At 35.5% G+C, this 24621-nt stretch overlaps 3 protein-coding genes across 3 annotated transcripts; all 3 read left to right on the top strand.

The window, feature by feature from the left end:
- The first annotated feature begins 15142 nt into the window (after positions 1-15142).
- On the top strand, positions 15143-16577 carry LOC144959627 (uncharacterized). The gene is made up of 2 exons (XM_078892266.1): positions 15143-15258; positions 16224-16577. Exons 1-2 carry the CDS (start codon positions 15219-15221, stop codon positions 16550-16552), a joined length of 369 nt encoding a protein of 122 aa, XP_078748392.1. The 5' UTR covers positions 15143-15218; the 3' UTR covers positions 16553-16577.
- Positions 16578-17369: 792 nt separating this feature from the next.
- LOC144960062 (uncharacterized) lies at positions 17370-18787 on the top strand. The gene is made up of 3 exons (XM_078893009.1): positions 17370-17388; positions 17613-17844; positions 18572-18787. The coding sequence occupies exons 1-3, from the start codon at positions 17370-17372 to the stop codon at positions 18642-18644; spliced, it is 324 nt and encodes a 107-aa protein (XP_078749135.1). The 3' UTR covers positions 18645-18787.
- Positions 18788-18801: 14 nt separating this feature from the next.
- On the top strand, positions 18802-22283 carry LOC144959626 (uncharacterized). The gene is made up of 2 exons (XM_078892265.1): positions 18802-20636; positions 22202-22283. The coding sequence occupies exon 1, from the start codon at positions 19029-19031 to the stop codon at positions 20589-20591; it is 1563 nt and encodes a 520-aa protein (XP_078748391.1). The 5' UTR covers positions 18802-19028; the 3' UTR covers positions 20592-20636; positions 22202-22283.
- The last annotated feature ends 2338 nt before the right edge of the window (positions 22284-24621 follow it).

The following is a 24621-nucleotide window of genomic DNA, read 5'->3' as shown; positions in this document are numbered from 1 at the left end:
TTATTATTATTTATTATTATTATTATTATATTTTTATTATTATTATTATTATTATTATTATTATTATTATTATTATTATATATATTATTATTTTATTATTATTATTATTATTATATATATCATCATCATTTTTATTACAAAATTAAAATTAAATTACTTTTATTCATCCCACAGGGGAAATTTGTCTCTAGGGTCTATTCCAAGGGAAGACTGGAATAACCCAGGCGTTAGCCGCAGTGCAGCGCCGCAAATTAAGCTACGGCAAGGTGACTTGCTCAAGGCCACACAGCGCAGCGGTGGGTGATCGAACTCGGTACCTTTGAGTACGAAGCAAAGACCGTACCGCTGAGCCACGCTGTCCCCTATTATTATTATTATTATTATTATTATTATTATTATTATTATTATTATTATTATTATTATTATTATTATTATTATTATTATTATTATTATTATCATTATTATTATGTGTGTGTGTGTGTGTGTGTGTGTGTGTGTGTGTGTGTGTGTGTGTGTGTTATTATCTTCCAAACAAAGGAATTCTTGTTTTGAGAAATATTTTGTATTTTATTATCAGTTAATTGGTTTTAGAGTTCGGTTTCGTTTTGTTTTGATTTTTTTTTTTTTTATCGTTGTTTTGTTTTGGTTGGTTTGGGTTGTTGTTTTTTTTTTGTTTTGTTTTGTTTTTTTTTGTTTTTTTTTTTTGGTTTGTTTTTTGTTTTTTGTTTTTTTTTTTGTTTTTGTTTTTTTGTTTTTTTGTTGTTTTTTTTTTTTTGGGGGGAGGGGGCGGGGGCACAGACCACTAAGGGGGGGGGGGGAGGGGTTGGTTTTGTTTTTGTTTTGTTTTTGTTTTTTGGGACGGGGGGGGGGGGGTATTTTTGTTGTTGTTTTGATTTTATTTTTTTTATTTTTTTTGGTTTCTCGTTGTTTTGTTTTCTGTTTTGTTGTTTTTGTTTGTCTTGTTTTGTTTCCGTTTTTTATTCTGTTTTGTTTTCTTTTCTTTTGCTTTGGATCTTGTTTGTTTTGTTTTGTTTATTGTTTGTTTGTTTTTTTTTTGTTGTTGTTTTTTTTAATTTTTTGTTGTTGTTCTTTTTCTTTGGGGGGGGGGGGGGGGGGGGGGGGGTTCATTCCTATTATTGTTTTTGATTTTGTTTGGGGGTTTTTGTTTTTTTTTTGTTGTTTTTTTTTTTTGTTTTTGTTTTTTTGTTGGTTTTCTTGTTTTTTTTTTTTTTTGTTTTGTGTGTTTTTTGTGGGGTTTTTTTTTAATTTATTGTTTTTGTTTTGTTTTTATTTTTGTTCTTTTTGTTATTGTTGTTGTGTTTTGTTTCGTGTTTATCTTTTAGATGTTTTGTTTTAAGTTTAAAAATCAGACCCCACTCTTCTCATACTAACTCCAAGTCTAAAAGTAAAAGGACTGCGAGCCATTTTTGATTTCACAGCGTGGATATGACCACGATATATTAGTACCGTTTGGATACGATTGGACACAAATAAATGAGTGTGACTATCAACGATATTCGACGACGTAGCTAGTCGGATTGCACACAACGTAATGGATTATACTTTGGTCAAACAAAGCATTGGTCACTGTGTCCACACAATCTCACACCAGTCTACATCCAACCCCTATCAACATGACATGATACCAAATCCCTCTCGGTAGACAAGCAGTAGGAACATTATCATTATGTCGCGGAGTTTGCATGGTCTAGATATTATATTATTATTAGAAATAATGATGGTTTGGGTTTAGTTAAAATACTCACAACATCCGCCAGCCGGGATTTAATATACTAACACACAAAACTATACGTAACGTTGAACGTTTTTAGTCTGATTGATATAATTGAATGAGAACTAATCATTAAGATTGCTGTCTAAAACCAATAACAACGAGCTGAATGACGTCAATTTCGTTCCTTCTATATAATAATATATTTTTTAATTCATTCAATTATGCCTTTTTCGCCACCATATCATAAGATATCGTCGCCTAGGCATTCCACGAAGGAATATAGATAACTCATCAAACAACATGTCTGATGTCAACAGGAATCACCCATGTTGTCCAAGTGAGCAAATTGGGGGTTAATAATATATAATGCTAGAAAATCACGTGAGAGTGGATGAAAGGAGAGAAGAAAATAAAAACGTAACTTTTCAAAGAAAATTTTAAAGGACATGGAGAAATTCTACGAACCTGATAGGTTATGAAACAAGAAATGGGAGCGATCTATAGTCAGGCTTTTGCCCAACCGAGCCATCGGTCACATAATTTGTTTCTATCCAACGTTTGGACATTTCTCAATAAATGTAAACACTCTGCTTTTTTATGAAAGTTATAAACATGACCAAATGAAATGCTGAGCGATATGACCAAAATTATGACGTTGGATATGTCCCAAACTGTGAACACTTTTCACTATGCGGGTCATTTCATAGCCATCGTTAACTTATAGCCTGACACTGATCAAAAAACGACGTCAAATTGTCAGTCTTTGGCCACAAAAGAAAACAAATCGTGAGTTGTATTCAATAGTTCAACCAATGAAATAACTTGTTTCCATGAGCTCTACTAACGACAACTCACTAAGCGGTGCAAAAATCAAATAATGACGTCAAAATGCCAGTCCTTTTGGATTTCAGTGTCAGGCTTTTGATAGTTCGAAGATGACGTCACTCATGTCTTTGTTATTGTTTTTTTTGCCATCCGCGTTTATGAGTAATGCTCACTGAACTGTATTAACCCGACTATAAACGTTCACGGATACACACAGTTTTGTGTGTTGGTCCGTTATACTTCCGGATGGCAATGTTATGAGCTTCTTAGCCAAGCGCATACTATCTATAGATAGTATGCAGATGACGTCACTCAGGCCTTTGTTATTGTTTTTGCCATCCGCGTTTGTGAGTTGTTCTCACTAAACTGTATTAACCAGACTATAAAAGTTCATGGTTACACAGAGTTTGTGTGTTGGTCCGTTATACTTCCGGATGGTAATGTTGTGAACTCCTTGGCCAAGCGCATTCTATCTATAACTTTACGAAGGCCACGGTGTCAGGCCATAACTTTACGAAGGCCACGGTTTCAGTGTCAGGCTATAGATAGTATGCACTTGGCTAAGAAGCTCACAACATTGCCATCCGGAAGTATAACGGACCAACACACAAAACTATGTGTAACCATGAATAAGTCTGGTTAATACAGTTTAGTGAGAGTTACTCATAAACGTGGATGGCAAAAAACAATAACAAAGACCAGAGTGACGTCATCTTCGTTCTATCTATAAGTTGACGATTTTGAGCATACTTTGCAATGTGACCAATAACCTCGACCACGACATGGAAATAGTGCTTAGGCCACTGGGACCCCCCCTCCCCCCCCCCTTTGGGAGTTTATGCCACTATGTTTTTCAAATAATAGAACTTATTGGCCATACAAATTCCACTGTTACCGTAAAAATAAGTGTCATTTAAGAGAGTTATGGCCCTTTGAAAAAAGTGAGTTGTGTCCCCTTGCAAAAAAGAGACAACATTTCTTTCAAAGGCTCTGGAGACTACAATATTAATTCAAATATATGCAAATTGGGTATCAAACTGAAGGAAATTAAATATACTATCAAACTATGTGCACAAGCTTTCAATTTGTAAATATTATATAGATTCACAGAAAGTTGAAACAATTTGTCAGTAATCTCATGAAGTGTCATATCTAAACTTATGGGCTATTTCAGTGTTTTACACAAAAATTATTTTAAATATGGCCAAAAACAGCATGTTCATTAAAAATGTAGCACTGAAGAAAGCTATGGCCCAAGCCTCAACAACAACCTTCATATTTCTCCGTTACAGGAAAAACTAAAAGTGTACGCAACCCTTAAATTTTTCTCCACGTTGTGGGATGCCAAATTCATCATAATTTTCATTCTTTTTAAACATGGTATTGATGTCCAGTTGTCACATTTAAAAGTAAGTTGAAGGTGTGGTAAAAACAATAGATATATCATGAAAAAAGACTAATTTGTTCACAACCCAAGTGAAGCATCATTACCGAAGACTTTTGAACGAAATCGCATTGTTATATTATGAAGAATAATTGATACTCAAAAGGGATTCTTGATTCAAGATGCAGTAAGTACATAAAAACAATATCCTTATGTGTTTTGCAAACATGCTATACTCTTTAACAGTTTGCACTGCTCACCAATTTATTACATATCCTCATCATCAGTAGCAAAATCCTCTTCGTCCTCTGAAGTGTCGTCAAGGAAATCACTGTCAAAGCTATCACTACCATCCTCGGCATATGTATCTTCGTCAGTACTGGTGCAGCTTTCTTCGTTACACAATTTCCTGCAACTCATCTGGAATGAAAGCATCTTTGAACCACTGTACTTCCAATTCAGTTGCAGAATTTCTCTGCCAACCGTTATCCTCTGGTTTTGGAATGCTAGGATTCTGGCACACTGCATTCCTCCAAATGAGAGTTTGAATGTTGGCTCTTGATATGTGCAGTGACAATACTTGACTACAAGGAGGCATCTGACACAGATCAATTCCACCACTGCATGAGATGGTACCTTTCTTTCCTTTGAAACGCTGGCGAATTATGTCATACCTCACTTTGTTGACACTTGTGCATGAGGTTTTGCCATACAGCTTGCACACAAATGACTCTAACATGAGACAGTAATTACTCGAAACAGCTGCTGATGTTCCAAATCTGGAGAACAGAATTCTAAGATCTTCCTCCTTTTGAAGAAATTTTAGAGCTTTCAGCTTTCCTTGCCCAGCAAAGCAACTTGTTGTGTCACAGCCTGTGAATGCATGGACACCAAGTAATGCATCACACATCTGTTTAGACAAAGTCTTTGCAATCTGAGAGACATTGATTTGTCGCCTGTTGTTGCTACAGCCAGTATCAAAAATCAGGGTCTTTCCAATTGTCTCTGAGAATGAAAGGAGAAGTAAGAAGACATCCGTGTCTGGTGATCTGACAACAATTGTTTCACAGTTTGGTTGGCGGGAAGCATATTGACAGTGCAGTATAATTCGTGTGTCTGCCTCTTCCTGTGATGAGTAGAGATCTAGACAAGGTACAGCTGTGGTAAATTCATCCGTGTCACTGTAAAGTAAGGCGCATCTCTCTTCACAGACAAAGAAGATTTCCCTGTTTCTCAATTTCTTTGCATATTCGTTACTTTCCCATTCCTTGAGGAGAAACCTGATAAGGGATCTTTTGTTATCAACGCAGCTGAGAAATGATTTCCAACGTCTGGGCACTGTTGTTTCAGATCCTCTTAACAAGTATGCATTATCTTCAGAAGATCATCTCCTCAATCTCTCACAACCTTTGATTGAATCTTCTATGTAAGTATCAGTCACAAAGTGTACACAAGCTGCTTGTGGTAAGGAGGAAAATGTAAGTTTGGCTACTTCACCAAATGTATTTGGGATTGCTGACAGAGTTTGTAACAGTGCATTGCCATCAACAATGAAAACGGTGTTTGTTTTTTTGTTTTTTTTGCATAATCCTCGAACATTAATGAATTGTCAGGCGTGAGCTTGTGCAAAAGAGTTGCTTTGTTGGTCTTCAGAGGTAAACCATCTGATGAAGCCAGCGACCATGGAGTAGGTGTTAGAGGATATTGAAGAACTTTTTGAAGATCAACACTGTGCTCTTGGGACAAAACAAGAAGCTGGTCAAATAAATTTCTTTGTGCCTTGATTTTGACCACGTTCATGTCTTTTTTCACTGTTACCACTTTCCTCAATGATGCAAATGTCTTGGTCTTGTTCCTTTCTAATGGCTTGTGAAATTCTACAGTCTTTTCCTTCAGTCTGTTTTCAACAAAACTTTCAAACAATCTTTTTCCTGTTTTTTCCACGGCTAGCAGGTCATCAGCAACATCCTCTTGCACTTTCATTCCTGAAGCTTGACTGGCCAGACCATCTTCAACTTCAAAGGGATTGATAAATGCTGAAAATGCCTGGAGGATCTTTTGCACTCGCTTTTCACTTTGTCTTTTTTTCTGCAAGGCTCAATTCTTTGTGGGTGTCTATATCCATACAGTTGTTGTTGCTGATCATTCTTTGGGTTGCTGATACATATTCTGCTCGATTGTGTCTTGTTACACTCCAACGGTAATATCTTGGAAGACTCTTGCTGAACCCAACAATACCTCCTTTTGTCTTTGCATGTTTGTTTATTGTTTGTTCAATGGTCATATCAACTGCTATTCTTCTAGCAGGCGTCCTTGATCTGGAGACACTAAATCCATTATCTTGTAACATTTCTTCTGCCCCCTGGGTGGGAATGAATCAGGTTGGCTAGTGACACAAAATATACACTGAGATACTTGGCATAATTGTGGTGATTCATGGTAAAAAGCAGTGGGCACAGTTCTTTTAAACAAGATATATGAAGAAGAAAGTTGTTTGTCTTTGTAGCTCGCAGAAACTGGAGGAGAAGCCAAACTCTGTCCATGTATTGGATCCAGTATTGTGCAGTTTTTCCGTACTTTCCTGAGCGGACACTCTCTTTGAAGGCTTCATACTGGGAAAATAACTCAGCATACACAGTTGACTGGAGAATTTTATTAGCTGTATGGCTTGAAATTCCTTCGGTGAATTCCTTTATGTAAGACATGAGGTCTTTACTGAGTTTTGAATCCGTGTCCTGCTCAAATTTTGCAAGCAGAAGTCTCTCTAGAGCCTCCAAAACAGACACATGCACTCGTATAGCCCTGTTGTAGTTCTTTCCACTCATAACCCTATCCATAGAACCATGTGCACATAGCCCTGCTTCAGTCACAATTTCTTCAAAACCAGATCCATTTTGGAGCTTTCCCAGGGCACCAAGATATGACATTATGGTGTGAAAGACACCCAGGTGAATAATGACTGTTTTGTAAAGCTGTGGGTTTTGCCAGACAATATCGTAAGCTTTCTTTGCTACAGCAAGGTCAAATGTTACAAATGTATATGGCTGACCAAGCTCTTGTGTTGCCTCTAAAGATAGTTGTAGCACCTTCTGTACTGTAGCTGCTTCAGTTATGGGAGCATTGATGACAGGCATATATTCAACAATTGAAGGCATGTTGGTTTCATTTTCATTTTGGGGGTTTGGAGTTGTTGATGAAAGCCAACCTTTCCAGCCAGGGAAACGTTCTCCGTCTGAATTCAACTTCATCCTACAGAACACCCACAGAAAATTATCTTGGTACAGCTGTCTTTCTTGATTGTTTTCTACTGTTGTTGTGGAAATAGTCAGAGAAGGTTCTGCTCTTCCAGTTGCAAAGCAAGGCTGAATTTGGATGGGTTTGAAAGTTGCTGACCTTTTCTTTGTTTTTCCAGTCGTGACATTTTGTTGCTCTATTTTTCTTTCCAAGTTTCCTTCTTTTATTTCTTGGATCATGATGCCATTAGTAGAGTGTGTGGTGCCAGACCCATCAGTGGTCTCCTCTGTGAGATCGAAATTATCCCAGCAAAATGGGTGATTTTTGGATGTGCAATGCTGCAGAAGGAAGATTTGTGGAGCATTCAACAACACTATCGCACATTGCAGTCTCCAGTTCCAAAAGAGTAGAGTGGGATGCGCAATGTCCAAAGCGGTTAAGGATGTTTATAATCTGAAAACTTCCAGTCAAATGCCTCACAGTCATCCCCAGAAGTAAATGTTTAGGCATTTTCCATTGTCCACAAGTGACATTATATCAAACACCTTGGGCCATGGAACGTACAAGTCTTTCAGACCTACTACTCATATGTCCTGCACCTTGCTTGGATAGGAGTGTAGTAAAAAATTTGATCAGAGCAGAAGGAAGTTGGTCTTGAGCAGATAGCAAATACTCTGATGTGGGGGGGGGGGGGGGGGGGGGGGGGCCAAGGCATTTGTGAATGATCTTTGAAAGAATCCAGAATCAAATGTCTCAAGGTTACAGCAGCTTCTTGCAGTTTTCTTTCCTCTGATGAGGCACTCTCAAATGCAGCTTCAATTGCACAGCCTTTGGGGACTTCATTATTATAGAGAAAATGGCTATCAAAGATTTAAAAACCCTATATAGCTTTGTAAAATATTTTATGATATGAGGCAAAAAATGAGAAATGACAATAAAATTCCACTATTTATTGCATTTGAAGCAATTTTAGGGTGATAAACAATCATTTTATGCACAAAAATGAGTTCACGAAAAATTGCACCCGATGACCTTTCAAGGGCCATAACTCCTGTAAATGATACTTGAAAAAACTGTAACACCCGGATTAATTTGTGTTATATGTCCCTGAAGCATGCCTGAATTGTGCTAGTGCAAAATCCCTCTTGTTTATTCATCCTGAAGGGAAACAAGTACACTGTAATAGATTTTTTTTTAAATTATAGAGAAAATGGCTATCAAAGATTTAAAAACGCTATATAGCTTTGTAAAATATTTTATGATATGAGGCAAAAAATGAGAAATTACAATAAAATTCCATTATTGATTGTATGTGAAACAATTTTAAGGTGATAAACAACCATTTTATGCACAAAAACGATTTCACAAAAAATTGCACCCAATGACCTTTCAAGGGCCGTAACTCTCGTAAATGACACTTGAAAAAACGGTAACACCCGGATTAATACTCAAGATATATTGCTGTTTCAGAAAAACCATGTGGCGAAAACTCCCCCAGGGGGGGGGGGGGGGGGGGGGGGGGAGGGTTTCGCCCACTGGCCCATGCACTAAAATGTAATAGTAATATTATAATAGATCATTCCCATTCACACCAACTCATGCGCACAAACCACAACGAAAAGATGGCGACAGTCCATCCCATGTGTTTCCGTCCTTGTTATTATTATTTATTGTCACCCATCAAGGGTCTGAAATACATTCACCCCACGTATAGATAGTATGCGCTTGGCTAAGGAGCTCACAACATTGCCATCCGGTAGTATAACGGACCAAGACACAAAACTGTGTGTGTCCATGAACGTTTATAGTCGGGTTAATACAGTTCAGTGAGCATTACTCATAAACGCGGATGGCAAAAAAACAATAACAAAGACCTGTGTGACGTCATCTTCGAACTATCTATAGATAGAATGCGCTTGGCCAAGGAGTTCACAACATTGCCATCCGGAAGTATAACGGACCAACACACAAAACTGCGTGTAACCTTTAACATTTATAGTCAGGTTAATACAGTTAAGTGAGAATTACTCATAAACGCGGATGGCAAAAAATAACAAAGACCTGTGTGACGTCAAGTTCGAACTATCTATAGATAGAATGCGCTTGGCCAAGGAGTTCACAACATTGCCATCCGGAAGTATAACGGACCAACACACAAACTCTGTGTAACCATGAACTTTTATAGTCTGGTTAATACAGTTTAGTGAGAACAACTCACAAACGCGGATGGCAAAAACAATAACAAAGGCATGAGTGACGTCATCTTCGAACTATCTATAGAACGAATGAAAATGATGTCATTGAGGTCTTTGTTATTGCTTTTTTTTTTTGTCATCCACGTTTATGAGTATTTCTCACTAAACTGTATTAATCAGACTAAAATCGACAAAGATAACAACCAGTTTTGTGTGGAGATCCGTTATACTTTCGGATGGCAATATCGTGAGCTTCTTAGCCAAGCGCATACGATCTATAAGTCTTATTATAAGTATAAGTACACGTCGCATTCACCTCATATAGATTACTTTAACGTTTATAATCCGTTCGACAATGAATTGGTCACCTCTCTGGCGGTATAACATTTATGACAAGGAGCTGAGTGACGTCAGCTTCATTCATTCTACAACTCAAGGCAGACATCCATTGCCTTACTCTAAAAAAAAAAAAATACGTATTAAAAATTTTGGCCAAAAAATCGTCCTCCAAATGTCAATCGATTAAAAATTGCCCCCATCTTGTCAACAAACAAGAAGAAAATAAAATCCCTCAAACTCAAACCTGGGACTTCCCGGAATCCTTGCCCTTTTCATCCAGCAGTCATTGGGTAGCCGAGTCTGTAAGATCTGTCAGAAAATACTTTGCAAATAGACTAGCGTCCTATCCAAAGGGCAGCAAGCATTGTTAGTAGTGTCCATTTCACGCTATAGAAACCGGGATAAACTTCTGCTCTATGGACCCATTGGCTTTGAAGGACATTGCGTTTGTCAAATACAGAAAACTCACAACATCCGCCATCCGGAAGTATTACGGACCAACACACAAAACTGTGTGTAACGTTGAACATTTATAGTCTGATTGATACAATTTCGTTAGAACTACTCGTAAAAAAGGCTCTCTATAAACAATAACAAAGAGATGAATGACGTCAACTTCGTTCAATCTATCTATCTATATTTCGATAGATAGATCGAAGATGACGTCACTTAGGTCTTTGTTATTATTTTTTTGCCAAAAAAATGTAAATTCACTCACGTATTTTTAAGCCAAAACGAACGTTTCAATGTCCTTCATTTCCTCAGTTGGTATTTGTACGTAGAATGGTCTTTCGTTCGAGAGTTTTGTGTTGTTTATTTATTTTTCGTCTTGGCTTAAAATACGTGAGTGAATTTATTTATTTTTATATGCTCTAACCTAAATTATCGAGCCCTCTCGTACCTACAAGTACCCACTCACACTCATAAATACACACACACACACACACACACACACACACACACAATATATATATATATATATATATATATATATATATATATATATATATATATATATATAATTGAGACGTATTCAATTTTCACTTCTCGATGTTTATTTGACATTTTACCGGTTTGGGATGGTTATTTACATATATATTCAAATACCGCACTGCCCTCTGCCTGTATAAAGACTGATCTGCCCACAGCCCCATTCCGTCCAAGCCTAAAGTGAACACAAGAACACCATCGGACTCGGTCAAAGCCCCTCCCTTAATGGTCATGATCTATATTAACTTTCCATGTGCTCGACGTCATTGGTTACATTGCAAAATGTGCTCAAAGTGACCTACATTATGAAAAGTGTTCAGAGATTTTGAACTATCTAACATTCCGATTGGTCATTGTGTTCAGCTTGACACATGGGTAGGTTTACAACTTTCATAAACAAAGCAGTGGGTTTACATTTGTTCAGAAATGACCAATCGTTGGACAGCAACAAATCATGTGATTGATGACTCGGTTGGACGAAAACATGAATAGGAGTTAAGTTATTGGAATCAAATTTTGTGATTTCGTTTGAAATAAATAACAATGTGAAATTGAACGTAGGCTTCAATTTAATATACGAAAACAGATAAAATGGACGTTATGAGTTTCCCCTTTATCAACAAAACAGGATTAATGAAACACTACAGACGAATGAGATAATATGGTAGTGGCGTTGTTAAGATGCATTTCGTTTGGTTACTGGAATCTAAAAATGTTTATCATTTATTGTTTTGTCTTTGTGATCGAATTTTTGTTTAGATGGAACGGAATTGACGTCACTCGGCTCCTTGTTATTGTTTTTAGACATCAATTTTAATGATTAGTTTTCATTATATTCTTTCGTTCAGACTATAGATAGTATGCGCTTGGCTAAGAAACTCACAACATTGCCATCCGGAAGTATAACAGACCAACGCACAAAACTATGTGTAACCATGGACTTTTATAGTCTGGTTCATACAGTTTAGTGAGAAGTACTCATAAACGTGGATGGCAAAAAACAATAACAAAGACCTGAGTGACGTCAACTTCGTTCTATATATAGATGGAACGGAATTGACGCCACTCGGCTCCTTGTTATTGTTTTTAGACATCGATTTTAAATGATTAGTTATCACTATATTATTCTAACATTCAGACTATGTTGTTATATTTGTTGTTGTTGTTGTTGTTGTTTTTGTTTTGTTGTTTTTTGTTTTTTTGTGGGTTTTATTTGGGGGGGGGGGCGGGGGGGGGGGGGGGGAGGTTGTTGCTTTTTATGTTGTTGTTTTGCTTTTGTGATGTTTTTTTTTTTTTTTTGTTTTGTTTTTGTTTTTTGTTTTAGTTTTTTTTTCGTTTGATCTATTTATTTATTTTTGGCCAAAATTGGAAGTGGAAGAGAAAAAAAAACCGTGTTTTGTTTTTTTTCAAAGTAACAATGAGCTGCTAGAAGCTGTGGACCTTAAATAACAGAATGAAAATAACAGCTTCCAAAAAAAAAAAAAAGAACCAAAAAAAAAAAAAACAAAAAAAAAAACGGAACGTTTCGGTCTTAACACCCTTCTCAGCCAACAAAAACCAAGAAAAATACAAAAGAATAAAAACATAATTACATTAATTACTAAAACAAGAAACAGATCGACGACTTAATATTTAGTCGTCAAATCTGGGTTTTATAAGCAATGTATTTATGTTTTTATTGGTTTTTTTTTGTTTTTTTTTTTTTTGGGGGGGGGGGGGGTTATTTTGTTTGTTTGTTGTTTTGTTGTTGTTTTTTTTTTTGTCGGCTTAAGAAGGGTTTTGAGCCCGAAACGTTCCGTGATTGGAATTGGTGTTTTGTTCTTTTTTGTAGCTGTTATATGCGTTGTTTTTGTTTTTCGAGTAGGGCCGTTTTGTGTAACAAATGGAGTATAAATTCATATGAAATATTTCACCAAGACAGAAGAATTATAAATGTTTAAATTCATCCAAGGTTGATTTAATGGCAAAACTCGATACATTCAAGAATACAAAATAGGGAGATCAACACCAATCGCTCTTTGTTTACAAAATGTGGAGTGCTTTGTGGACGCTGTGTTTATTTTAACGCTCTTCTTACCACACATAGGAAAATCGTCACATTTGTTACGATGCAACAGATCATTTTCTCATTCTGATCTCTCTTGTACATGATATCACAAATTTAAAGAAATGCTTTGATTACAGCTATAATTACTAAACACTGTATTGTAGAGTTCACGTGTTACTTTTTTGTTTGAGTAAGAAAAGTCTGTTCTTGTGTTGGATGGGAGTGAATTCTAAAAATAGCTGGTAAGGCGAGAGTTAATTGAGCATTTATATTGCGCAATATCCACTGAGCGTGATCAAATTACTTTTAAAATGGTACCCTTGCCAACAGCAACATTTAACATTGAAGAACGAGACATGGTAGGGAGACATTATAATTTTTTTTTTCCGACTGAGTCAAGCTGTTAACTTAACGCCAAGGTAGTCATTTTACACTCATCTCTGCACCTCTCAGGCGGGACTAGAACCGTAGCCATCGTTATGTTACAGCCTGACGAAATCCAAAAGGACTGGCAGTTTGACGTCATTATTTAGTTTTTGTACCGCCTAGTGAGTTGTCGTTAGTAGAGCTCATGGAAACAAGTTATTTCATTGGTTGAACTATTGAATACAACTCACGATTTGTTTTCTTTTGTGGCCAAAGACTGGCATTTTGACGTCATTTTTTGGTCAGTGTCAGGCTATAACTTTACGCTAAAACCCTGTACCTTCCGGTCTGAAGGAGAGTGTCATACCAACAAAACCAGATAGCCGTATTATTATCGATTAAATTCGAGAATGGCATATAATTATCTCATTGTCCACTTTCTTTTGGTGTCTTCGGCGTAATATGTGAAAGGGGGGAAGGGGGGGAGGTAAGAGCAGGCTTTGTAAGTAAATCACAACGGCGAAGTGGTGGTCTATTCATAGTAACATTTTAAAATGCTTGAGCTTTTATATTGCGCAATATCCACTAAATGTGCTCAAAACGCCTTACAAAGGGTCCCTGACCAACAGCAACACAAGACATGAAGCCTGATAGGCGATATTACCATTTTTTTCGACAGAGACAATGCTGTTACCAGCCAGGTACTCATTTTACATCCGAGTACGGTGAGATAATGAGAGTAAAGTGCCTTTTCCAAGGACTCAACTATACGCCGAGCGATGCTCGAACCCAGGACCTTCCGATCCTAAAGCAAGTGTCATACCACTAGACCACATCGCCGCACTATAAATTTAATTGAATGACTGATTTTCTCATTGTCGACTTTTAAAATTCGTATTGATTGATATTTATTATTTTTTGTTCATTATTAGAAACGAGTTAGAACATCACTCAAGAAGAAAGACTTTGAATGTTTCAGAATTCGTAACTTAACTCAATCCTAGAGAATTTTGCTACTTTTCAAAATTGGAAAAAAATATATTAAAAATGACTTTGTGGAAAGATAGTTATATTCAAGTACCATAAACTTGTAAAAAGGAAAAACGTTAGCTTTGATACTTCGCCTAAAATTTTGCCTCAGAAAAATGTAATAAATAGGCATGGGGTAAAAGTAACCAGGGTAAAATACGGATGTAGTCGGTGTTAGGGTTGAGTGAGTTAACTGTCGTGCCGGAGGCTGGAAAATGTCTATCTTAAAAATCCTGGCCAGAAAAACTCGTCCTTCAAAAATCGATCGATTAAAATGACCCACAATTTGGCAAAAACTCTAAAACTTGGAACTTCTGTTTTCTGGCCAACTTTTTATATAAATGTTTTGCCAAGGTACGGCAGTTAACCGGACAATTCTTTCCTTAAACGATTTTATTGTGATAAATCTATTTCAAACAGTCTTGCAGTTGCAGTCTGGGCCTGGGAAAGAAGCGTGGTAGTGGGAGAGAGTTCTTTCAAATTCTAGAAACTCTCAAGTCTTTGAAGCACTTATTTTTTTATTTTATTTTTTTTTTCGATGACTACGATGTTACTAGTGTGCATCTGTGTGAGTGTGTATATGTCAATATTGTATTGTTATAAATGTGTAACCAAATGACAAATTGCCACTTTTTTTTAGGACAATAAAGATTTATTATTATTATGACAGGTTCAGAATTAAACTTGATTAGAATGGAGAACCCCAGACAGAAAGAGATGATTCTTCCCCAAGGATGTGTCTTGATCATTTTTAATATTTTGTGTTTGTGTCTTTGTGAATCCATTCCTAAAATTGAAAAACAGAATGGCCCAAACCACGTGGTGTATGGTTTGCTTGGGGACAACGCGACTATGACGTGTGCAACAGATTCTACACATAATATGACTACTACGTCATGGCGTCTCCCAGACGACAATATGATTACGATTGGTCAAGATAAAAATAGCAGCCAATCAAAATACGATATGCTATTGTCTGATGATTCTCGAAATTCAACATTGACAGTTCGGAATATTTCCTTGGAAGACAACGGACGGTATTCCTGTCTGCAACAGTTTGTAAACAATGAGACGATGACCCCCAAGACAAAGCAGTTTTCATTACGGGTTGTGGGTAAGTGCTCGTAAAAAACTAGATTAGTAGTTTTACAGAAGAGTAGTTTTACACTTTTATTGAAATCGGAACCATTTTTGTTGTTGTTGACATTCTGCTTTTCTTCCCCTTTCTCATGAGCTCTGACCAAGTGGACATTTAATAATAAAAATAAAATTCCCTTTATTCATCCCCAAGGGGAAATTTGTCTTTTGGGTATATTCCAAGGGAAGACTGGAATAACCCAGGCGCCAGCCGCAGCGCAGCGCCGCAAAGTGAGCTAGGACGAGGTGACTTGCCCAAGGCCACACAACGAGGCGAATAGTCGGACTCGGTATCTTTTGGGTACGAAGCAAAGACCGTACCGCTGAGCCACGCTGTCCCCTATTATTATTATTATTATTATTATTATTATATATTATTATTATTATTATTATTATTATTATTATTATTATTATTATTATTATTATTATTATTATTATTATTATTATATTTACTATTATTATTGTTATTATTATTATTATTAGTTTTATTATTATTATTATTATTATTATTATTATTATTATTATTATTATTATTATTATTATTATTATCATTATTATTATTATTATTATTATTATTATTATTATTATTATTTAGTAGTAGTAGTAGTAGTAGTAGTAGTAGTAGTAGTAGTAGTTAGTAGTAGTAGTAGTAGTAGTAGTATTATTATTATTATTATCATCATTACTATTATTATTATTACTATTATTATTATTATTATTATTATTATTATTATTATTATTATTATTATTATTATTATTATTATTATTATTATTATTATTATTATCATCATCATCATCATCATCATTATTATTATTATTATTATTATTATTATTATTATTATTATTATTATTAATCATTATTACTATTACTATTATTATTTTTATTTTTTTTCTCCAAATGTCAATAGTTAATGAATGTTAAATTATCCAATCCATATCTAGAAATGCCACAGGCACCAAGACAATGTCAAGAAGTTAGACTGGCCATAATCCACCAAGTTGTAAAATGCTACCATGACGTCACAGATTTGGGTCACGTGGTCTTCAAGCTCATCGAGATAACCCCAGGCACGGGATCGAAAACACTGGCATCTTCACATAAACCCATGTTTGACATTAATAAAAACGTTCTCGAACGTCTGAATTTGGCGCAGACGAAAGCAGCTGGTGACGTCAGGACAGTTTGGTTGCAGGTGTGTTGCGTCAGTGTGTACTTGGAGGAAGCCAGATCTTGTGGACAGGAGATTCGTGTCTCAATACGTAAGTACTAAAAAAGTAATAAACAACAACAACTGGGGCAAATATATAATTCTTCTTCTTCAAGTACCAAGTCTTTGCCAGACATCGGTGATCATGATACGCCATTCATCTCTCTGATCAGATAACCTCAAAAAACTAATATTACTCTTCTCTTTCTTTGTCACCCAGCGGTTCAAACTATTCAAATATGTTTTTCTTGGTCTACCTTTACTCTTTTTACCTTCTATCTTTCCTGTGAGAGCAAGATGTTCAATACATTTATGTCGATTTAGGTGTCCTAAAAATTGCATTTGTCTTTTTCTTATTGTACGAATTAATAGCCTTTTAGTTTCAGCTTGCTCTCATACTTCTTCATTAGTTTTCTTCTCTGTCCATGAGATTCTTAACATCCTTTTAAGAAACCACATTTCTGCTGCCTCCAGTTTCTTTCTAATGTCTTCTGTAATTGTCCAGCTTTCGCAGCCATATAATAATACTGACCATACGTAGGCCTTCAAAACTCTATGTTTTGTTGTCATTGAGATATTGTGGTTTTTAAAAATTAGACTCATCTTATTAAAACTATCTTTAGCTTTTGCAATTCTTCGTTTTCTTTCTGTGTTGCATCTGCCATCTGAAGTTATTATGTATCCAAGATATTTAAATGCCTGAACTTGTTTTGTAGTTTTTCCATTGCTTATTAAGTTGCATATTGGATTTCTTTCTCTCCTTGATTGATACAACCATGCATTCTGTCTTTTTTACATTTAAGTGGATCCGCGGGTCCGATTTTGAGTTTCGGTAAAAAAAAATCGATTTTTTTATAATTGCCTCTTTACATTGAAAAATATGTGTAGAATCCATTTTCGTGGGTGTCTAGGCCCTTAAAAAATTTTAAAATAAAGAAATATTTGTTTATAAGGGTCACGGATGAGAAAAATTAGATGCAAAAGTTGAAAAATTACGAAACTTTACTCCTTGACAACGCGATTCCCTTTGAGTACTAACCACTAAAGTTTGGTATCGTTGGAAAGGTCACGATCGGGACTTTCCGATTGACAAAGTTTCATTCATGTACGGAAATTACCGAAGACCCAGTATTTGCATATGTGAAGGCCCCTTGCGTTACGCTGGTTGGCTGCTTCAATCACGTGACGAAACCGCTAGTTTTCATTCGCTCAGACGTTGGTAACCGGAGGGGAATCCCCTATGGCGGCCATTTTGAAAATTGTTTATACTGGTTCGACAACTCACAGAAACTGATCGTCTTTGCCTTATTTATCTTTTCCAACTGTATTTTCAAGTCTCCAAATCATTATAACAGGTGAGTTAATAGAATAGAAATGTGGATTGTGTCTGTCATTTGTTTGTATAACGTAGGAACTCTAAGTATGTCAGTTTTACGGTGTGAACTCTATGTAGGTCAGTGATACAACAACATGACCCCATTCTTCTTATCTGTTCGATCTTCTTTCCATCAGCCCATTCATCTCTCTTCTTTTCATCATCACCATCATCATCATAAGCAGCATCATCGTCATCATCAGCGGCACTGACACCGCAACACATCTCGAATTATTATCATCGCCTTTGTCGTCCTCAATATCATCACTATTATTGTTAGGATGATCAACGCCCAGATCAACCAGTAGATACATAATAATTAAGTTAACTAAGAAAAAAAATTGAAGTTAAACCAATTATCATTACAGTTTCCCCTTTTGTCTTATTTTTTCATCTTTTCTCTTTGCCTAATCTGTTCTTTTTCCTTTTATTCATTCATTTATATATTTACTTATTTATGGGTATATTTATTTATTCTTTATTTTTTATATTTTTAGTTTTTAGTCATTCTTCCTTTTCTTTTGTTCTCTAATTTTAGTCCTATTATTATTCATCTATTATTATTTTTTCCCTTTCCAATGATGTTCTTGTATTTCAAATTTGATGTGTTACTTCAACAATTTAATGACCTTTGTTTGATATTGGCCAGTGGCTTAAAAATAAACTTTGATTGATTAGTCTAATCTTTGTTTTTGTACTGTCCACAGATCTCATCATGCCACCAAAGTTGAAGCAAGGTACTCGTCTTACCCAATGCTATGGCAAGCCCAAGAAGAGTAGAGCTGCACAGTTGCAGGCGGCTCGAAACCAACGCAAGCTTTCGAAATCTAACCAGCTGATCTCACCAATTCAATCTCGGTCAACCTCATCGATTACAGGTGCGGAAGCCATTGTTCAGCGAGGCTCACCTATCCCAGCTCCAAACTCACCCCTCAGCAAGACCTACCATTACCATCAATTTCAGCAACAGACACCCCCACTCAAGACCTACCATCAACGTCAACGGTAGATACCCCTCAGCCAAAAGAAGACAAGCCCGTTTCCATCTCCGCCTCAAAGAGAAAGCTGTCATATTTAGGCCCTCTACCAACCGTCACAGCAGAAACTGACCCAGAGCTGTTACCATCCACCATTGTCGATTTGGAAAAGCTCTCTCCATTGTTTATGGGACTTCTTTGTCCTTTTTGCGCCCAACCAAGCTTGACTCTATCTGGTGATGCAACACGGAATTCTGGCCTTGCAGTCTTTCTACAGGTGAAATGCAAGCTGTGTGACAAAGTGGTCTCATCTACAACAACATCAACTAGATGTGACACTCAAGTTTATGATGTCAACAGACGAGCAGTTGCCGCTGCCTGTGCTACTGGGATGGGCTATGCAGGACTCTGCAACTTTACAGAACTTATGAATATTCCTTCACTTCATCACAGAACTTTTGACTGCCATGTTGAAGTAATAAAGAAGTGCGACTTGTTTTCACGTGACAGTCTCGCCAAGGCTGTGGAACAGGTGCACAAATCATACTCTGCTGAGCAAGACAGTGAAGTGAAGGACATTAACGTTTCTTTCGACGGGAGCTGGCAGAAGCGAGGTCACACTTCGAAATCCGGGATCGGCCTTGTTATAGAGCAGCGCACTGGGCTGGTGATTGATTTCGAAATCCTTACGAGTCACTGTCAAATCTGCACAACAACTGGCAAAAAAATGCAGCAAGAAAACATTCTGAAGTATGAACGCTGGCTTGCAATTCACAAAAAAGACTGTGATGCCAATTACGAAGGACCAAGTGGCGGTATGGAAAAGGAAGCCGCTTTACGCATGTGGAGCCGCTCTATTCTCAATAACAAACTGCGGTATGTTACCCTCATCAGTGATGGGGATGCGAAAACTATCACAGAAATCCATCAACTCAACCCATACCCAGGTACCTCAGTCACCAAACATGAGTGTATCAACCATGTCGGCAAGAGACTTGGCACTGCCCTTCGGAATTTGGTCGCAGAAAAGTCAAAACAGACCCCTAAAATTACTCTGGGTGGTAAAGGTGATGGAAAATTGCGACCAGAAGTAATAACCAAACTGACGTCGTATTACTCCAATGCCATCAGACGGAATGCAACTGTGCCGGGGATGAAGAAGGCTATCATGGCCATCCTGGATCACTGTCGGTCAACAGACGATACGCCTCTCCATCAGGGATGCCCGGAAGGACAAGACTCATGGTGTTTTGTGCAGAGGGCAGAGGCAAGAGGACTCGAACCTGGTAGCCATATGGACAACTTGGGAACCCCCATCTGCCAGCTAGTTGCAGACAGTATTCAACCGGTCTTTGAAAGAATGGCGTCAGATGACCTTCTGTCTAGGTGCGTCCTCCAGTCAACGCAGAACACGAACGAGTCTGCCCATGCAGTCATATGGGCTCGTTGCCCCAAGCACCTCTTCGTTAATAGAAACAGACTCTGCATTGCAGTCGCCATAGGTGTTGCAGAATTCAACTTTGGTTCTGCATCATCGCGAGAATTTATTGCATCACTAAACCTCCCTTGTGGTGTCGAAACAAAAAAGCGCGGTGACAAACGGGACAAAATAAGAACACGCAAGGCTGAAGCTGCAGTGACAGAAAAAGCAAAGAAATTTAGAAAGTTGAAGGCAGAGGCAAAGCAGATAGAAGAACAGAAGCTAAAGGAGAAATTTGGGGAGTTTTACCTAACGGGTGGAGGAGATTAGAATTAGAGGCAACGGCGTGTTACGATGACAAATTGTCGATTTCAGGTAATTTTTTTTTTAGGGGGAAGGGATAGAGATCTTGAAGAAAGATAATGAAAATCATGTTAAATTAATTATTGCAGTGTTGAATTTGTTTAGTATGATGATAATCTAGCTTAGATAATAATCATTTGAATTTTCTTGAGACATTTTTGTTATTTTTTAACCCTTTTTGTTCTTTTTTTTCATTTTTCTCAACATTCCGCTTTTCGCATATTTTCATCACAATTTAATCCATAACTCCAAAAGTTATTGTTGAAATCATCTGAAATTTTCACAGAGTGATCTATGCATATTTGTTAACAAACTGTCAACAGCATTTTGTGGTATGTTGCAAGTATTTGATTTTTAAAAAAAATATGTGTTTATATCCCTCTTATTTGCGTTACATGAATTATGTACCTGGCTTACATAGGCATAGCACCAAAAGTTTTTCATTTACACTAAAATTGCTCTGTCAGTTTGTAGAAAATAATGATTACTATCATCATACTGAATATTAACTCTGTATCTTAAATACTTTTAGGGACACCAATTAAAATAGATTATGTAAAAAACTGCTGACTCAGCATATAAAATATCGTGTAAAACCAAAGTCAATGAGTAGAAAGTGTCTATCAACATATTTATTGTCAAATTTATGTCATAAGAATATGTCTGTTCATTAAAAATAGCAACAAGCTTGCAAATAAAAAAATTGGGGGTCAAGCATGGCTACCCCCCTTAAGTATAACCCATACGTTCACTCTCTGTGACTATTTTATTGAGGAGTAGTTGTAAATTTTCTTTTGAGTCTGAAATTAGTGCTGTGTCATCTGCATATCTTATATTATTGATATTCTCACAATTGATCTTAATGCCTGGGCTATCTCCTAAAGTTCTAATAATTGTTTCGCTGTAGATATTGAAAAGGTCTGGTGACAAAACACATCCTTGTCTAACACCTCGTTTAATTTGTATATATTTACTTAATTCTCCTTCAATCCTGACGGCTGCAGTTGTTTCCAATATAAGTTTCTAATAATTCTAAGATCTTTTCCGTCTATGTCTAGTCCTTCAAGGATATTAAATAGCTCACAATGTATAACTTTATCAAATGCCTTTGAGTAATCAATAAAGCAAATAAATTTTCAAGAATTTTCATGATGGCTGAAATATATAATTAATAACAATTAATACTGATTGATAATCAAAATAATTGATGTTAATGATAATTACTAATTAATGGTAATTAATAATAATTTTTTAAAAATGATAATTAATTATACTTCATAATTAATAATAATTACTAATACTTAATAATTGATAATAATTAAAACAATAGATACATAAATAGATAAATAAAATAATAACTGATAGAATGAATGAATTAATTAATTAATTAATTAATGAACGAATGAATGAATGAATGAACGAACGAATGAATGAATGAATGAATGAATGAGTGAATGAATGAATGAATGAATGAATGAATGAATGAATGAATGAATGAATGAATGAATGAATGAATGAATGAATGAAAAAGCTCATCTGAATTAATAATTATTGTTCATGTTCATTGTTTCCCTCAGGCCACCCTTCAAGGTTAAACGACGACACAGAGGAAGACACAACAAACAGAGATATCGTCATCATAGGAGTCTCCACGGCCATCGTCGTTTTCATCATCGTTATCGTCATCATCATAGTCATTTACTATTGGAGAGTGAAAAAGAGACAGGCAGTGTTGATGGGAAAACGGTCAATTGTTGTAGGAGGTAAGTATCTTTACCCCGAATGATTTCTGTTGTCGTGTCATGAATTTAATTAAACATAATCAAATAATTATTGAATTAATGATTGAACTAATTAATTAATTAATTAATTAATTAATTAATTAATTAATTAATAATAATAATAATAATAATAATAATAATAATAATAATAATAATAATAATAATAATAATAATAATAATAATAATAATAATAATAATATGATGATATAATAATAATAATAATAATAATAAAAATAATAATAATAATAATAATAATAATAATAATAATAATAATAATAATAATAACAATAATAATAATAATAATATAATAATAACAAAACAAAAATAGGCCCTATAGTAAATTAAAATAAAACGCATGAAAGAAAAAAAAACAACTAAATAAATCAAGACTAAACAAACCAATAATTAAAAACAACAGCAACAGTAAAACTGGACAGAATCCATCTAAAAAAGATTGAATGCGCTCTGTCTTCCTAACTTCAATTGTTTACACTTATTTTACTTATACTACCTATTCCCTAAGACTGACATGCACTTGTTTGAAGGTCTGATACTGATAACCCAAATTTAACTTCTTTTTTTTTTAATGAGCTTCTATATAGAGCAATATCCACTAAATGTGCTCAAAGCGCTTTACAATGGGTCCCGGGCCAACAGCAACATTTAACATTTAGGACGGGACATGACGCCTATTAGGCGATGTTACAATTTTTTCGGACAGAACCAACGCCGTTAACGGCCAGGTACTCATTTTACACCTGAGTACGATGAGAGAATGTGAGTAAAGAGCCTTCTCGAAGGACTCAACTATGCGCCGAGCGGGGCTCGAACCCAGGACCTTCCGATCCGAAAGCGAGTATCATACCACTAGACCACATAGCCACACATAAATTGATATGAGTTCATTGTTGTTGTTAATTACAAAAATTGTAATGGAAATGCTCTCAATCAAACCCAACACGAAAATATTGTTTACTACACAACAATGTCAAATCAAGCCCATAATTCCGTTCGGATATCAGACCTGATAATAGGTCCACGTTGACTTGAACACACATTTGTACACTAGAACTATAACGTCTACTCTGAAGCTAAAAGTAAAAGAAAATCATAAAGCCACAAATCAATGTGTATTTGAAAAGCAACATTTGTCCCTGATACATTTATATTTATTTATTTATTTATTTATTTATTTATTTATTTATTTACTTATTTATTTATTTATTTATTTATTTATTTACTTATTCATCTTCATTAGTATTATTATTATTATTATTATTATTATTATTATTATTATTATTATTATTATTATTATTATTATTATTATTATTATTATTATTATTATTATTATATTATTATTATTATTATTATTATTATTATTATCATCATCTATTATCATTATTATTATTATTTTGTTGTTGTTATCTCAATACGGTATTATTATTATTGTTTTACTTTTCATCTTCATTATTATTTATTATTATTATTATTATTATTATTATTATTATTATTATTATTATTATTATTATTATTATTATTATTATCATCATCATCATTATCATTATTATTATTATTGTTGTTGTTGTTATCAATACGGTATTATTATATTTATTTATTTGCTTGTCTATTTATTTATATATTTATCTATTCATGTATGCATTTTTGTTCAGATTCATTTGTCAATGGAAGAGAACGTTCAGCGCATTTGAATTCCACCCCTGCTACAAAGCAAGCTGCAAAAGGAAATGTGAATCATTTGTCCACAATTATCGAAGACAACCTTGACCTTCCCTCTGTTCCAGAACGCAATTATAATAACAATACTCACAGAAATTCAATCACTTCGGAACATTGGGTCAGATCATAATCGTACCACCAAAACAAGCAGACTGCTACCTCTTGTGATTGCAACGATCAAAGATATCAACACACTGAGATTGGGTCAGATCCTCTTTCTTCAAATCAAAATTACTCATTTTACAAGAGGTTCGTCCCAAGTAACATCAGCGCAAGAGGAAAGAAGCAAAACCCTACAGGCATAAAATCTCAAATATCGGATGTTCATTCCACGACAAATAAAAATGATTTCTCCTTGTCAGGAACTGATTCTGGGTATCATGTCCGGGATTTCAGTGGGAAGGAGTTGAAATCAAGGAGAAACACTAAGACTGATGCTGATAGCAAAAATAATGTAATGGAAAACGATGGGTATTTGG

Source organism: Berghia stephanieae, chromosome 14 (assembly GCF_034508935.2).
Source record: "Berghia stephanieae isolate SIO BIC M18660-M18661 chromosome 14, UCSD_Bste_1.3, whole genome shotgun sequence".
Taxonomy (NCBI): domain Eukaryota; kingdom Metazoa; phylum Mollusca; class Gastropoda; order Nudibranchia; family Aeolidiidae; genus Berghia; species Berghia stephanieae.
This window is presented reverse-complemented; position numbering and strand designations above follow the sequence as displayed.

What these genes read in the sequence shown, in the direction of transcription:
- LOC144959627 (XM_078892266.1), top strand. Translation starts at nt 15,219, where the DNA reads ATGACCCCCAAGACAAAGCAGTTTTCATTACGGGTTGTGG. An exon ending in GTTTTCATTACGGGTTGTGG is followed by an intron (nt 15,259 to 16,223) that starts GTAAGTGCTCGT and finishes ATCCATATCTAG; the next exon opens with AAATGCCACAGGCACCAAGA.
- LOC144960062 (XM_078893009.1), top strand. An exon ending in TCTCCAAATCATTATAACAG is followed by an intron (nt 17,845 to 18,571) that starts GTGAGTTAATAG and finishes TACTGTCCACAG; the next exon opens with ATCTCATCATGCCACCAAAG.
- LOC144959626 (XM_078892265.1), top strand. Translation starts at nt 19,029, where the DNA reads ATGGGACTTCTTTGTCCTTTTTGCGCCCAACCAAGCTTGACTCTATCT.